The sequence below is a fragment of the Tachyglossus aculeatus genome, unplaced genomic scaffold, assembly GCF_015852505.1.
Source record: "Tachyglossus aculeatus isolate mTacAcu1 unplaced genomic scaffold, mTacAcu1.pri scaffold_1_arrow_ctg1, whole genome shotgun sequence".
Taxonomy (NCBI): Eukaryota; Metazoa; Chordata; class Mammalia; order Monotremata; family Tachyglossidae; genus Tachyglossus; species Tachyglossus aculeatus.
The window spans coordinates 1,679,540-1,694,859 of NW_024044915.1; the positions used below are offsets into that span (position 1 = coordinate 1,679,540).

Genomic DNA, 15,320 nt, shown 5'->3' on the forward strand with positions numbered 1-15,320 from the left:
CACTGTTGAGTAGGGACCGTCTCTAGATGTGGCCAACTTGGACTGCCCAAGCGCTTAGTACAGTGCCCCGCACACAGTAAGTGCTCAGTAAATATGAACGAATGAATGGCGGTTGGCACACACGCTCCCCCGGGGACCGCGAACCTCGGCCGTATTGGAGAGGTGCACTCTCCCTTGGTGTCCCACCGACCGGTGGCGGGATCCGGGGCCCCCCGGCCTGGGGGATCCTCCTCCGGGGAAGCGCGAACGTCGGATTCGCGTCGGCCCCGCTGGAGATGATTGGAGCGGTAGCAGAAAGCTGACCCCAGGAATCAATCAATCAATCGTATTTATTGAGCGCTTACTGTGTGCAGAGCACTGTACTAAGCGCTTGGGAAGTCCAAGTTGGCAACATATAGAGACAGTCCCTACCCAGCAGTGGGCTCACAGTCTAAAAGGGGGAAGCCGGATCACCCAGATGTCCGTCGGGCTGACGTGCAGAAACCAACAGATTTATGGCCCATGCGCCCATCGCTCCCAGACAAATCCCGGCTCCGAGGGCTTCTGGAATGGCCACGCTCCCTGCTGCCATCGCTGCAGACTCGCCATCCCGACAACTCTCTCTCCCTCACACAGTCTCAGCTGTTCCTTCCCCAAAACGGCGCTTCTGCCCGGCCAGGGGCTTCCATTCATTCATTCAGTCGTATTGATTGAGCGCTTACTGTGTGCAGGGCACTGAACTAAGCGCTTGGGAAGTCCCAAGTCGGCAACCTATAGAGACGGCCCCTACCCAACCGCGGGCTCCCAGTCTAGAAGGGGGAGACGGACGACAAAACAAAACATGTGGACGGGTGGCAAGTCATCAGAATAAACAGAAATAAAGCTAGATGCACACCGCCATCCCGCCCTGCCGCCGACACCACCCCCACAAAGGCTTCCCAGGGTCATTTGATGATGATGATGATGATGATAGCATTTATTAAGCGCCTACTATGTACTAGGCCTTCCCAGACTGAGCCCCCTCCTTCCTCTCCCCCTCCTCCCCCTCTGCATCCCCCCGCCTTACCTCCTTCCCTTCCCCGCAGCACCTGCATATGTGTATATATGCTTGTACCTATTTATTACTCTATTTATTTATTTATTTTATTTGTTCATATTTATTCTATTTATTTTATTTTGTTAATATGTTTGGTTTTGTTCTCTGTCTCCCCCTTCTAGACTGTGAGCCCACGGTTGGGTAGGGACCGTCTCTAGATGTTGCCAACTTGGACTTCCCAAGCGCTTAGTACAGTGCTCTGCACACCGTAAGTGCTCAATAAATACGATTGAATGAATGAATGCAAAGCACTGTTCTAAGCGTTGGGGAGGTTGCAAGGTGATCAGGTTGTCCCACGGGAGGCTCACAGTCTTCATCCCCATTTGACAGACGAGGGAACTGAGGCCCAGAGAAGTGAAGTGACTTGCCCAGAGTCACCCAGCTGACAGGTGGCGGAGCCGGGATTTGAACCCACGACCTCGGACTCCAAAGCCCGGGCTCTTGCCACTGAGCCACGCTGCTTCTCTAATAGTCATTTGAGAAGCGGCGGTGACCCAGGAGTCCGGGAGCCTGGGGCTGAGGTCAGGGAGCAGCCACGCTTTTCCTCCTCCTGGTTCATGGGTCACGAGGGATTCTCAAAGGGAATCCCTGAGAAGCATTCGTTCATTCATTCAATGGTATTTATTGAGCGCTTACTGTGTGCAGAGCACTGTGCTAAGCGCTTGGGAAGTCCAAGTTGGCAACATATAGAGACGGTCCTTACCCAACAGCGGGCTCAGAAGGAAGAAGCAGCGTGGCTCAGTAGGAAAGAGCCCGGGGTTTGGAGTCCGAGGTCGTGGGTTCAAATCCCGGCCCCGCCGCTTGTCAGCTGGGTGACTTTGGGCGAGTCACTTCACTTCTCTGGGCCTCAGTTTCCTCATCTGGAAAATGGGGATGAAGACTGGGAGCCCCCCATGGGACAATCTGATCACCTCGTAACCTCCCCAACGCATCATTATTATTATACGATTCTATAGTATATAGTATATTGTACACTATAATAATAATAATAATGATGGCATTTGTTCAGCGCTTACTCTGTGCCAAGCACTGTTCTAAATACCATCATTATTATTATTATACTATTCTACAGCATATTCTATACTATAATAATAATAATGATGGCATTTGTTCAGCGCTTACTATGTGCCAAGCACTGTTCTAAATACCATCATCATTATTATTATTCTATTCTATAGTATATTGTATACTATAATAATAATAATGATGGCATTATCATTGTACTATTCTATAGTATATTGTATACTATAGTAATAATAATGTTGGCATTCGTTAAGCGCTTATTATGTGCCAAGCACAGTTCTAAATACCATCATCATTATTATTATACTATTCTATAGTATATTGGATACTATGATAATAATAATGATGGCATTATTATTGTACTATTCTATAGCATATTGCATACTATAATAATAATAATTATGGCATTCGTTAAGTGCTTACTATATGCCAAGCACTGTTCTGAATACCATCATTATTATTATACTATTCTGTAGTATATTATATGCCTTAATAATAAAAATGATGGCATTTGTTAAGCGCTTACTATGTGCCAAGCACTGTTCTAAATACCATCATCATTATTATTATACTATTCCATAGTATATTGTATACTAGGATAATAGTAATGATGGCATTATTATTATGCTATTCTGTAGTATATTGTCTTTCATAATGATAGACACTTAGTGGCACTTAGTGGCCACTTAGTGCCACTAAATGGCAATGATAGACATAATGATGGCATTCGTTAAGCGCTTACTATGTGCCAAGCACTGTTCTAAGCGCCGGGAGTCAGCGCTCAACAAATACCGTCATTATTATTATTATTATTCTGAGTTGCTTTCCCCACAACTGTTTCCCCAACGATTCCCTGGCTCATCCCGACGTCAGGCGGCGGGCGGGACGGAGGCCTCCGAAGTCGGAGCCGTCCAGTGGCCCAGGCTTTCGGCTTCATCGGAGAGGAACGGATCCACCCGGAGGGCTTCGGATGGACCAGGAGAGGAAGGGGAGACCAGAGGAAAGGGGGTTTACCGCTTTCCACCCAAAAATGGGGTTATTCTGGTCTTTGCCAGACGAGAATCTGAACTCTAGATGCCTCTTTTGGGGGACATCGAGGCTGGCCTGGAGACTTTCATTCATTCAATCATATTTATTGAGCGCTTACTGTGTGCTGAGCGCTTGGGAAGTCCAGGTTGGCAACATCTAGAGACGGTCCCTACCCAACAGTGGGCTCACGGTCTAGGAGATCCGCTGGGATCATTTCCCCGGCTCTCTTGACCCCTTAGTGGCAAGAGCCCGGACTTGAGAGTCAGAGGCCGCGGGTTCCGATCCCGGCTCCTCCGCTTGTCGGGCAAGCCACTTCGCTTCTCTGCGCCTCAGTGACCTCATCTGGAAAATGGGGAGGAAGACCGTGAGCCCCACGGGGGACAACCTGATGATTTGGCGTCTACCTCAGGGCTTAGAACGGCGCTTGGCGCCTAGTGAGCGCTTAGCAAGGATCATAATTACCATCACTAGAGAAGCAGCGTGGCTCAGTGGAAAGAGCCCGGGCTTTGGAGTCAGAGGTGATGGGTTCAAGCCCCAGCTCCACCACTTGTCAGCTGGGTGACTTTGGGCGAGTTGCTTCACTTCTCTGGGCCTCAGTTACCTCATCTGAACAATGGGGATGAAGACTGTGAGCCCCCCGTGGGACAAACTGATAATAATAATAATGGCATTTGTTAAGCGCTTACTATGTGCCCAGCACTGTTCTAAGCGCTGGGGGGATACAAGCTGATCAGGTTGTCCCACGGGGGGCTCACAGTCTTATTCCCCATTTTACAGATGAGGTAACTGAGGCTTAGAGAAGTGAAGTGACTTACCCAAAGTCACACAGCTGACAGTTGGCGGGGCCGGGATTTGAACCCATGACCTCTGACTCCCAAGCCCAGGCTCTTTCCACTGAGCCATGCTGCGTCCCAGCCTGATCGCCTTGTAAGCTCCCCAGTGCTTAGAATGGTGCTTTGCACATAGTAAGCTCTTAATAAATGCCGTCATTATTATCATTATTATTGAGCCCCCCATGGGACAACCTCGTCACCTTGTCAACTCCCCAGCGCTTAGAATGGTGCTTTGCACATAGTAAGCACTTAATAAACGCCATCATTATTATTATTATTATTTAGCCCCCCCGTGGGACAACCTCTTCACCTTGTCACCTCCCCATCACCTCCCCAGCGCTTAGAACAGTGCTTTGCACATAGTAAGTGCTTAATAAATGCCATCATTATTATTATTATTATTATTATTGAGCCCCCCGTGGGACAACCTCATCACCTTGTCACCTCCCCAGTGCTTAGAACAGTGCTTTGCACATAGTAAGTGCTTAATAAATGCCATTATTATTATTATTATTATTATTATTATTATTATTATTAAGCCCCCCGTGGGGCAACCTCATCGCCTTGTCACCTCCCCAGCGCTTAGAACAGTGCTTTGCACATAGTAAGTGCTTAATAAATGCCATCATTATTATTATTATTATTATTATTATTGAGCCCCCCGTGGGACAACCTCATCGCCTTGTCACCTCCCCCGAGCTTAGAACGGTGCTTTGAACATAGTAAGCGCTTAATAAACGACATTATTATTATTCTTATCATTGAGCCCCCCGTGGGACAGCCTCATCGCCTTGTCACCTCCCCAGCGCTTAGAACAGTGCTTTGCACATAGTAAGCGCTTAATAAATGCCATCATCATTATTATTATTATTGAGCCCCCCGTGAGACAGCCTATCGCCTTGTCATCTCCCCAGCGCTTAGAACGGTGCTTTGCACATAGTAAGCGCTTAATAAACGCCATCATCATTATTATTATTATTGAGGCCCCCGTGGGACAACCTCATCGCCTTGTCACCTCCCCAGCGCTTAGAACGGTGCTTTGAACATAGTAAGTGCTTAATAAACGCCATCATTATTATTTTTATTATGGAGCCCCCCGTGGGACAGCCTCATCGCCTTGTCACCTCCCCAGCGCTTAGAACAGTGCTTTGCACATAGTAAGCGCTTAATAAACGCCATCATTATTATTATTATTATTATTGAGCCCCCCATGGGACAGCCTCATCTCCTTGTCACCTCCCCAGTGCTTAGAATGGTGCTTTGCACATAGTAAGCGCTTAATAAAGGCCATCATTATAATTATTATTATTATTGAGCCCCCTGTGGGACAACCTCATCACCTTGTCACCTCCCCAGCGCTTAGAACGGTGCTTGGCACATAGTAAGCGCTTAATAAATGCCATCATTATTATTATTATTATCGAGCCCCCCATGGGACAGCCTCATCGCCTTGTCACCTCCCCAGCACTTAGAACAGTGCTTTGCACATAGTAAGTACTTAATAAATGCCATCATTATTATTATTATTATTGAGCCCCTCATGGGACAACCTCATCGCCTTGTCACCTCCCCTGCGCTTGGAACGGTGCTTTGCACATAGTAAGCGCTTAATAAACGCCATCATCATTATTATTTTTATTATGGAGCCCCCCGTGGGACAGCCTCATCGCCTTGTCACCTCCCCAGCGCTTAGAACAGTGCTTTGCACATAGTAAGCACTTAATAAACGCCATCATTATTATTATTATTATTATCGAGCCCCCCGTGGGACATCCTCATCGCCTTGTCACCTCCCCCGCACTTAGAACGGTGCTTTGAACATAGTAAGCGCTTAATAAACGCCATCATTATTATTTTTATTATTGAGCCCCCCGTGGGACAGCCTCATCGCCTTGTCACCTCCCCTGCGCTTGGAATGGTGCTTTGTACATAGTAAGCGCTTAATAAACGCCATCATCATTATTATTATTATTGAGCCCCCCGTGGGACAACCTCATCGCCTTGTCACCTCCCCCGCGCTTAGAACGGTGCTTTGAACATAGTAAGCGCTTAATAAACGCCATCATTATTATTTTTATTATTGAGCCCCCCGTGGGACAGCCTCATCGCCTTGTCACCTCCCCCGCGCTTAGAACGGTGCTTTGAACATAGTAAGTGCTTAATAAACGCCCTCATTATTATTTTTATTATTGAGCCCCCCGTGGGACAGCCTCATCGCCTTGTCACCTCCCCCGCGCTTGGAACGGTGCTTTGAGCATAGTAAGTGCTTAATAAACGCCATCATTATTATTTTTATTATTGAGCCCCCCGTGGGACAGCCTCATCGCCTTGTCACCTCCCCCGCGCTTGGAACGGTGCTTTGAGCATAGTAAGTGCTTAATAAACGCCATCATTATTATTTTTATTATTGAGCCCCCCGTGGGACAGCCTCATCGCCTTGTCACCTCCCCTGCGCTTGGAACGGTGCTTTGCACATAGTAAGCGCTTAATAAACGCCATCATCATTATTATTATTATTGAGCCCCCCGTGGGACAGCCTCATCGCCTTGTCACCTCCCCAGCGCTTAGAATGGTGCTTTGCAAATAGTAAGCGCTTAATAAATGCCATCATCATCATCATTATTATTATTAGAATTATCAAGGGCACTCTCCGATCCAATCGGCTAGGCCCCAGGGAGCCCGGGACTCTTCCCGGGGCTCTCCAAGGGTTAAGGCCAACCCTGCCAAACCTCAGCCGCTCTCTCCCGATTGGCCCGGATCCTGTCAGTAGTAGCCGGGAGTATCAGATGGCAAACTTGTGGCTTTACTAAAGACTCCTTAGTGACACTCCCCTCACGCCTGCTTGGCTCTATCCTAAACCCAGGGCTCCCATGCGGCCGCCACCGCCGCTCCCGGTAGCTCCGGCCTGGTGAGAGGGCCCAACTCCGGCCGGGAACGCAGAGCCGGTTCCCGACCCGGGTTATGTCGGAGGATCCGGAGAGCGGAGGGGGATTCCGATGAGGTCCGGCCGGATCCGGGGGGTCGGGGGCCGCTGGCTCGTCGGGGCGGCCCAACGGTGTTAAGCGAGCGGCTCTCGGCCGCGGGACTCGGCCGGCCGGGAACCACGATGACCCTCCTGGGATCTGAGCATTCCCTGCTGCTCCGGAGCAAGTTCAGATCAGGTAAGGATCAACCTGCCCCGCACGGCTCCTCTGTGCTCACGGCTTCTGGGAAGGAGCCACCCCGGCCGGACTTCCCTTCCCATTTCTTTTTCCCCCTCCTGCTTGGGTGCGGGCCGTTCCCGTTCCCATTGTAGCGCGGAACCAAGGGGATCTGAAATCCGCTTCACGGGAAGTAGCCCGGCCTAGTGGATAGAGCCCGGGCGCCAGAAGGTCACGGGTTCTAATCCCGGCTCCGCCGCTTGTCTTGCCACATCAATCAGTCGATCGTATTTATTGAGCGCTTACTGTGTGCAGGGCACTGTACTAAGCGCTTGGGAAGTCCAAGTTGGCAACAAATAGAGACGGCCCCTACCCAACAGTGGGCTCACAGTCTAAAAGGGGGAGACAGAGAACAAAACCACATGCTTGCTGTGTGACCTTGGGCAAGTCACTTAACTCCTCTGGGCCTCGGTGACCTCATCTGTAAAAAGGGGATGAAGACTATGAGCCCCCTGTGGGACAACCTGATCACCTTGTATCCCCCCCAGTGCTTAGAACAGGGCTTTGCACATAGTAAGCGCTTAACAAATGCCATTATTATTATTATTGTCGTCTGCTGCGTGACCTTGGGCAAGCCACAGCACTCCTCCGGGCCTCAGTTACCTCGTCTGTCAGATGGGGATTAAGACCGAAAGCGGGACAGGGATCGTGTCCGACCTGATTAACTCGGATCCGCCCCGGCGCTCAGAACGGCGTTTGGCACAGGGGAAGCGTTTAACAAGTACCCTTATTATTAATAATAATAATATCGTTTGCACTACGTGCAAATTATTATTAAATCAGGGGGAGGAAGGGGGCCGCGGCTGGGAAAGAAAGGACGTCCCGACTGAGATACAGGTGTTTGCCCAGGCCGAGACGTACTGATGACCGAGGGCTGGGAAACGGGGCCGAGTTTGGTTCCAAAAACGTAACTGATCAAACCAGTGAGTTTTCCCAAATCGGTCAGTTGGGCGAAGCAAAAATAGCAAATTGGGAACGCAGAAAATATTTCAGATGACATCACTGCTGGAAGAAAAAAAAAAAGAGCGGCTCACACCGGGCCCCGTTAGTCTGACGAATGGAAACGGAAAAGCTGCCCCGTATCTTCTGGGGCGGGCAGGGAGCAGGGGAATCTTACAGAGGATATTCGGTGGGGATGAAGGTGAGTGAAAAGGGAAAGGAAATTCCTTCTCCTCCTCCTCCTTTCCTTCTCCTCCTCTTCCTCCTCTGCGCGACGTGCCTCTCTCCCCATCCCGGACAGACCGGAAAAGTCGCGAATGCGTTCGTGGGCTGGCATTCGGTCTCCAAGTAGCGGGATGGACGACGACCGTCGCGCTGACATCGGGGACGGCGGCGGAGTCCTGACCCTTTGGAGGGGATTCTGATAGGGGGGCAGTAGTGTAGGCGCCCCTGGATTTGGTCCTCCCTTAATAATGATGGTATTTGTTAAGCGCTTACTATGTGCAGAGCTGGGGGCATACAAGGTGATCAGGTTGTCCCACGGGGGGCTCCCGGTCTTCATCCCCATTTTCCAGATGAGGGAACTGAGGCCTAGAGAAGTGAAGTGACTCGCCCAAAGTCACCCAGCTGACAGTTGGCGGAGCCGGGATTTGAACCCGTGACCTCGGGCTCTTTCCACTGAGCCCCGCTGCTTCTCGTACTTTCCCTGCTGATCTTACTGAGAAGCAGCGTGGCTCAGTGGAAAGGACCCGGGCTTTGGAGTCAGAGGTCATGGGTTCGAATCCTGAACCTGAATCCTGGTCTGCTGTGTGACCTTGGGCAAGTCACTTAACTTCTCTGAGCCTGTTACCTCATCTGTAAAATGGGGATTAAGACTGTGAGCCCCACAGGGAACAACTTGATCACCTTGTGTCCCCCCCAGCACTTAGAGCAGTGCTCTGCACATAGTAAGTGCTTAACAAATGCCATCATTATTATTATTATTATTATTATTATCTTACTCTCAATACCGGTCTGTCTCCCCCCTTCTGGACTGCCAGCCCGTCGTCGGGTAGGAACCGTCTCTAGATGTTGCCAATTTGGACTTCCCAAGCGCTTAGTACAGTGCCCTGCACACAGTAAGCGCTCAATAAATGCGATTGAATGAATGAATGAATGAATTGAGACCAAGGCCGAGAGTGATCCGAATTTCACTCTCGACGGGCCGAGAGCGATCCCAATTTCACTCTCGACGGGCCGAGGTGGAGGGCAAGAGCGTTTCAGGGATGGGATTATCTTGGAGATGTCTGGGCGGCGTCCCTTGCGATTTTCTCTTCCTAGAAATTCCAGTGCCGGTGAGGAGGCGGGGATAGGCGCTTAGTACAGCGCTCTGCACACAGTAAGCACCCAATCAATCCGAGTGAGCGAACGCCCACGGAATAGCCCCGGACTCTCGGGTCAACTTTCTGGCATCTCTTGCGATTTTCCCGTTTTAGAAATTCCAGTGCTGGTGAGGAGGCGGGGATAGGCGCTTAGTACAGCGCTCTGCACACAGTAAGCACCCAATCAATCCGAGTGAGCGAACGCCCACGGAATAGCCCCGGACTCTCGGGTCAACTTTCTGGCATCTCTTGCGATTTTCCCGTTTTAGAAATTCCAGTGCTGGTGAGGAGGCGGGGATAGGCGCTTAGTACAGCGCTCTGCACACAGTCAGCACCGAATCGATCCGATTCAAACTTTCCCTGGGAGCCAGCGTTGTGTTCTCGTTCTGAAGCGATGGGGCCAGGCGGAGTAGAGTAGAGAGTGCAGGCGGGAAGTGCTCAGTACATAGCACCGATTGACACCCCAGTTGGGAATCCACCCCGCCTGCCCGTTCCGATGCCTTCCCGGGGACTCTTTGGTGAAATCCCACTAAGGAACCAAAATACGATACTGCCACCTTTTGGGAAGAGCTAGGCCGGGAGACCGGCTTTTCCGCCCATCCATTTCATTTTTCCGACTCTCCCGGGGCGAGCGAGTAAAGGGCTCTTGGGATGGAATTCATTCATTCATTCATTGGATGGTATTTATTGAGCGCTTACTGTGTGCAGAGCACTGGGCTAAGCGCTTGGGAAGTACGAATCGGCAACAGAGACGGGCCCTAGCCAACAAAGCGCTCCCATTCATTCACTCAGTCGCATTTATTGAGCGCTTACTGTGTGCAGAGCACTGGGCTAAGCGCTTGGGAAGTATGAATCGGCAACATCATCATCATCAATCGTATTTATTGAGCGCTTACTATGTGCAGAGCACTGTACTAAGCGCGAGACGGGCCCTACCCAACAGCGGGCTCACGGCCTAGAAGGGGGAGACGGACAGACAGAGAGACAGACAGCAAAACTAAACATATAGTACGTCAAGCGCTTAGTACAGTGCTCTGCACATAATAAGCGCTCAATAAATACGATTGAATGAATACCTGCTATTCTATTTATTTCATTTTGTTAATATGTTTTGTTTTGCCGCCTGTCTCCCCCTTCTAGACCGTGAGCCCGCTGTTGGGGAGGGACCGGCTCTAGATGTTGCCGACTTGGACTTCCCAAGCGCTTAGTACAGTGCTCTGCACGCAGTAAGCGCTCAATAAATACGGTTGAATGAATGAATGAATAAACAGGTAGACAGGTGGCAATGCCACCCGAATAAATAAATAATACAGTGCTGCGCACACTGTAAGTGCTCAATAAATACGATTGAATGAATGGATTGTACTTTCCAAGCGCTTAGTACAGTGCTCTGTACACAGTAAGCGCTCAATGAATACGATTGAATGAATGCATTGTACTTTCCAAGTGCTTAGTACAGTGCTCTGCACGCAGTAAGTGCTCAATAAATACGATTGAATGAATTTTCCAAGTGCTTAATACAGTGCTCTGCACACTGTAAGCGCTCAATAAGTACGATTGAATGAATGGATTGTACTTTCCAAGCATTTAGTCCAGTGCTCTGCGCACTTTAAGCGCTCAATAAATACGATTGAATGAATTTTCCAAGCGCTTAATACAGTGCTCTGCACACTGTAAGCGCTCAATAAGTACGATTGAATGAATGGGTTGTACTTTCCAAGCGCTTAGTCCAGTGCTCTGTACACAGTAAGCGCTCAATAAATACACTTGAATGAACGGATTGTACTTTCCAAGCATTTAGTTGAGTGCTCTGCTCACTATAAGCACTCAATAAATATGATTGAATGAATTGCCCAAGTGCTTAATACAGTGCTCCGCACACTGTAAGCGCTCAATAAATACGATTGAATGAACTGATGATGAATTGATTGAATGAATGAATGGATTGTACTTTCCAAGCGCTTAGTACAGTGCTCTGTACAAGGTAAGCGCTAAATAAATGCGATTGAATGAATGGATTGTACTTTCCAAGCGCTTAGTACGGTGCTCTGTACAAAGTAAGCGCTCAATAAATACGATTGAATGATCTGTACTTTCCAAGCGCTTAGTACAGTGCTCTGCACACTTTAAGCGCTTAATAAATACGATTGAATGAATGAATGAATAAACAGGTAGACAGGTGCCAGTGCCCTCCGAATAAATGGAACTTCAGCGCTTCAAACAGTGCTTTGCACATAGTAAGCGCTTAATAAATGCCATTGTTAACTTGCTGAGCGGACTCGTCAAACGCATTTCGAGACTGTAAGCCCGTGGTGGGCAGGGTGTGCCTCTCTTTATCGCTGAATTGTACTTCCCAAGCGCTTAGTACGGTGCTCTGCACGCAGTAAGCGCTCAATAAATACGATAGAATGAAGGAATTGTACTTTCCAAGCGTTTAGTACAGTGCTCTGCACGCAGTAAGTGCTCAATAAATACGATTGAATGAACGGATTGTACTTTCCACGCATTTAGTCCAGTGCTCTGCACACTTTAAGCGCTCAATACGATTGAATGAATTGTCCAAGCGCTTAATACAGTGCTCCGCACACTGTAAGCGCTCAATAAGTACGGTTGAATGAATGGATTGTACTTTTCAAGCGCTTAGTACAGTGTTCTGTGCACAGTAAGTGCTCAATAAATACAGTCGAATGAACTGTACTTTCCAAGAGCTTAGCACAGTGCTCTGCACACTTTAAGCGCGCAATAAATGCGATCGAATGAACGAATTGTCCAAGCGCTTAGTACAGTGCTCTGCACACAGTAAGCACTCAATAAATATGATTGAATGAATGAATTGTCCAAGCGCTTAGTACAGTGTTCTGCACACTTTAAGCGCTCAGTGAATACAATTGAATTAGTGAATTGTCCAAGTGCTTAGTACAGTGCTGTGCACACAGTGAGCGCTCAGTAAATACAATTGAATGAATTGTCCAGGCAATTATTACAGTGCTCTGCACACTGTAAGCGCTCAATAAATACGATTGAATGAATGAATTGTCCAAGCGATTAGCACAGTGCTCAGCACACAGTAAGCGCTCAATAAATATGATTGAATGAATGAATTGTACTTTCCAAGCGTTTAGTACAGTTCTCTGCACCCAGTAAGCGCTCGATAAATACGATTGAATGAATGAATTGTACTTTCCTGGCGTTTAGTACAGTGCTGTGTACAAAGTGCTCAATAAATACGATTGAATGAATGAATTGTCCAAGCGCTTAGTACGGTGTTCTCCACACTTTAAGCACTCAATAAATATGATTGAATGAATGGATTGTACTTTCCAAGTGCTTAGTACAGTGCTCTGCACAGAGTAAGCGCTTGATAAATGATTGAATTAATTAATTAATTAATTGTACTTTCCAAGCGCTTAGTACAGTGCTCTGCACACAGTAAGCACTCGATAAATATGATTGAATTAATTAATCAATTGTACTTTCCAAGCGCTTAGTACAGTGCTCTGCACACAGTAAGCGCTCGATAAATATGATTGAATGAATGAGTGAATGAATTGTACTTCCCAAGCGCTTAGTACAGTGCTCTGCACAAAGTAAGCGCCCGATAAATGCGATTGAATGAACGAGTGAGGGAATCTCCCTGAAGGGCAGGACCAGCCCCGAGGACCTGAGTTCGAATGTCGACTCTGCCACGTATCCGCTGCGTGACCTTGGGCAAGTCACTTCACTTCTCTGTGCCTCAGTTACCTCATCTGGAAAATGGGGATGGGGACTGGGCGTGGCTCAACGGAAGGAGCCCGGGCTTTGGAGTCAGTGGTCCTGGGTTCTAATCCTGCCTCCACCACTTAATAATAATAATAATAATGATGGCATTTATTAAGCACTTACTATGTGCAAAGCACTGTTCTAAGCGCTGCGGAGGTTACAGAGTGATCAGGTTGTCCCACGGGGGGGCTCACAGTCTTCATCCCCATTTTCCAGATGAGGGAACTGAGGCCCAGAGAAATGAAGTGACTTGCCCAAAGTCGCACAGCTGACAGTCGGCAGAGCCGGGATTTGAACCCATGACACACCCTTGTCAGCTGTGTGACTTTGGGCAAGTCACTTCACTTCTCTGGACCTCAGTTACCTCATCTGGAAAATGGGGATCGACTGCCCAGCGCTTAGAACAGTGCTTTGCACAAAGTAAGCGCTTAATAAATGCCATCATTATTATTATTTTTTTTATTGTTATGTAGGACAGAGACTGCGTCCAACCCGATTATCTTTCAATCCCCCCCCAGCGCATAGCACAGTTCCTGGCACAAATATCGTAATTATTATTGTTATGGGTTCGAATCTTGGCTCCACCGCATGTCTGCTGTGTGACCTTGGGTAAGTCACTTCACTTCTCTGAGCCTCAGTTCCCTCATCTGGAAAATGGGGATGAAGACAGTGAGCCCTAAGTGGGACAACCTGATCACCTTGTATCCCCTCCCCAGCGCTTAGAACAGTGCTTTGCACATAGTAAGTGCTTAATAAATGCCATTATTATTATTATTGTTATTATTATTATTATTATTATGTAGGACGGAGACTGCATCCAACCCGATAATCTTTCAATCCCCCCCCAGCGCGTAACGCAGTTCCTGGCACAAATATCGTAATTATTATTGTTATGGGTTCGAATCCCGGCTCCACCGCGTTGCCGCTGTGTGACCTTGGGCAAATCACTTCACTTCTCTGAGCCTCAGTTCCCTCATCTGGAAAATGGGGATGAAGATGGTGAGCCCCCCGTGGGACAACCTGATCACCTTGTATCCCCTCCCCAGCGCTTAGAACAGTGCTTTGCACATAGTAAGTGCTTAATAAATGCCATTATTATTATTATTATTATTATTATTATTATTATTATTATTATGTAGGATGGAGACTGCGTCCAACCCGATTATCTTTCAATCCCCCCCCAGCGCATAGCACAGTTCCTGGCACAAATATCGTAATTATTATTGTTATGGGTTCGAATCCCGGCTCCACCGCGTGGCCGCTGTGTGACCTTGGGCAAGTCACTTCACTTCTCTGAGCCTCAGTTCCCTCACCTGGAAAATGGGGATGAAGATGGTGAGCCCCCCGTGGGACAACCTGATCACCTTGTATCCACCCCAGCGCTTAGAACAGTGCTTTGCACATAGTAAGTGCTTAATAAATGCCATTATTATTATTATTATTATTATTATTATTATTATTATTGTGTAGGATGGAGACTGCGTCCAACCCGATTATCTTTCAATCCCCCCCCAGCGCGTAACGCAGTTCCTGGCACAAATATCGTAATTATTATTGTTATGGGTTTGAATCCCGGCTCACCACGTGGCCGCTGTGTGACCTTGGGCAAGTCACTTCACTTCTCTGAGCCTCAGTTCCCTCATCTGGAAAATGGGGATGAAGATGGTGAGCCCCCCGTGGGACAACCTGATCACCTTGTATCCCCCCCAGCACTTAGAACAGTGCTTTGCACATAGTAAGTGCTTAATAAATGCCATTATTATTATTATTGTTATTATTATTATTATTATTATTCTGTCGAACAGAGACTGCGTCCAACCCGATTGTCTTTTGTCCCCCCCCAGCGCATAGCACAGTTCCTGGCACAAATATCGTAATTATTATTATTATGGGTTCGAATCCTGACTCCACTGCATGGCTGCTGTGTGACCTTGGGCAAGTCACTTCACTTCTCTGAGCCTCAGTTCCCTCACCTGGAAAATGGGGATGAAGATGGTGAGCCCCAAGTGGGACAACCTGATCACCTTGTATTCGCCCCGGCGCTCAGAACAGTGCTTCGCACATAGTAAGCGCTTAACAAATGCCCTCATTATTCGTACTT

The 15,320-nt window shown here is 48.2% G+C and overlaps 1 protein-coding gene across 3 annotated transcripts in view; it reads left to right on the forward strand.

Moving 5' to 3' along the window:
* MYOCD (myocardin) overlaps positions 1-15,320 on the forward strand; it is a 291,154-nt gene that overhangs the window by 153,957 nt on the left and 121,877 nt on the right. Inside the window, exon 1 of one of the 3 annotated variants that reach the window (XM_038742906.1) lies at positions 7,049-7,121. The exons of 1 other annotated variant lie outside the window; for it this stretch is intronic. In XM_038742906.1, coding sequence (XP_038598834.1) covers positions 7,067-7,121 — 55 coding nt within the window. In that variant the 5' untranslated portion in view covers positions 7,049-7,066. Of the gene's footprint in view, positions 1-7,048; positions 7,122-8,254; positions 8,302-15,320 lie in introns of those variants that run through there. One more of the 3 variants, XM_038742907.1, reaches the window with a different exon arrangement.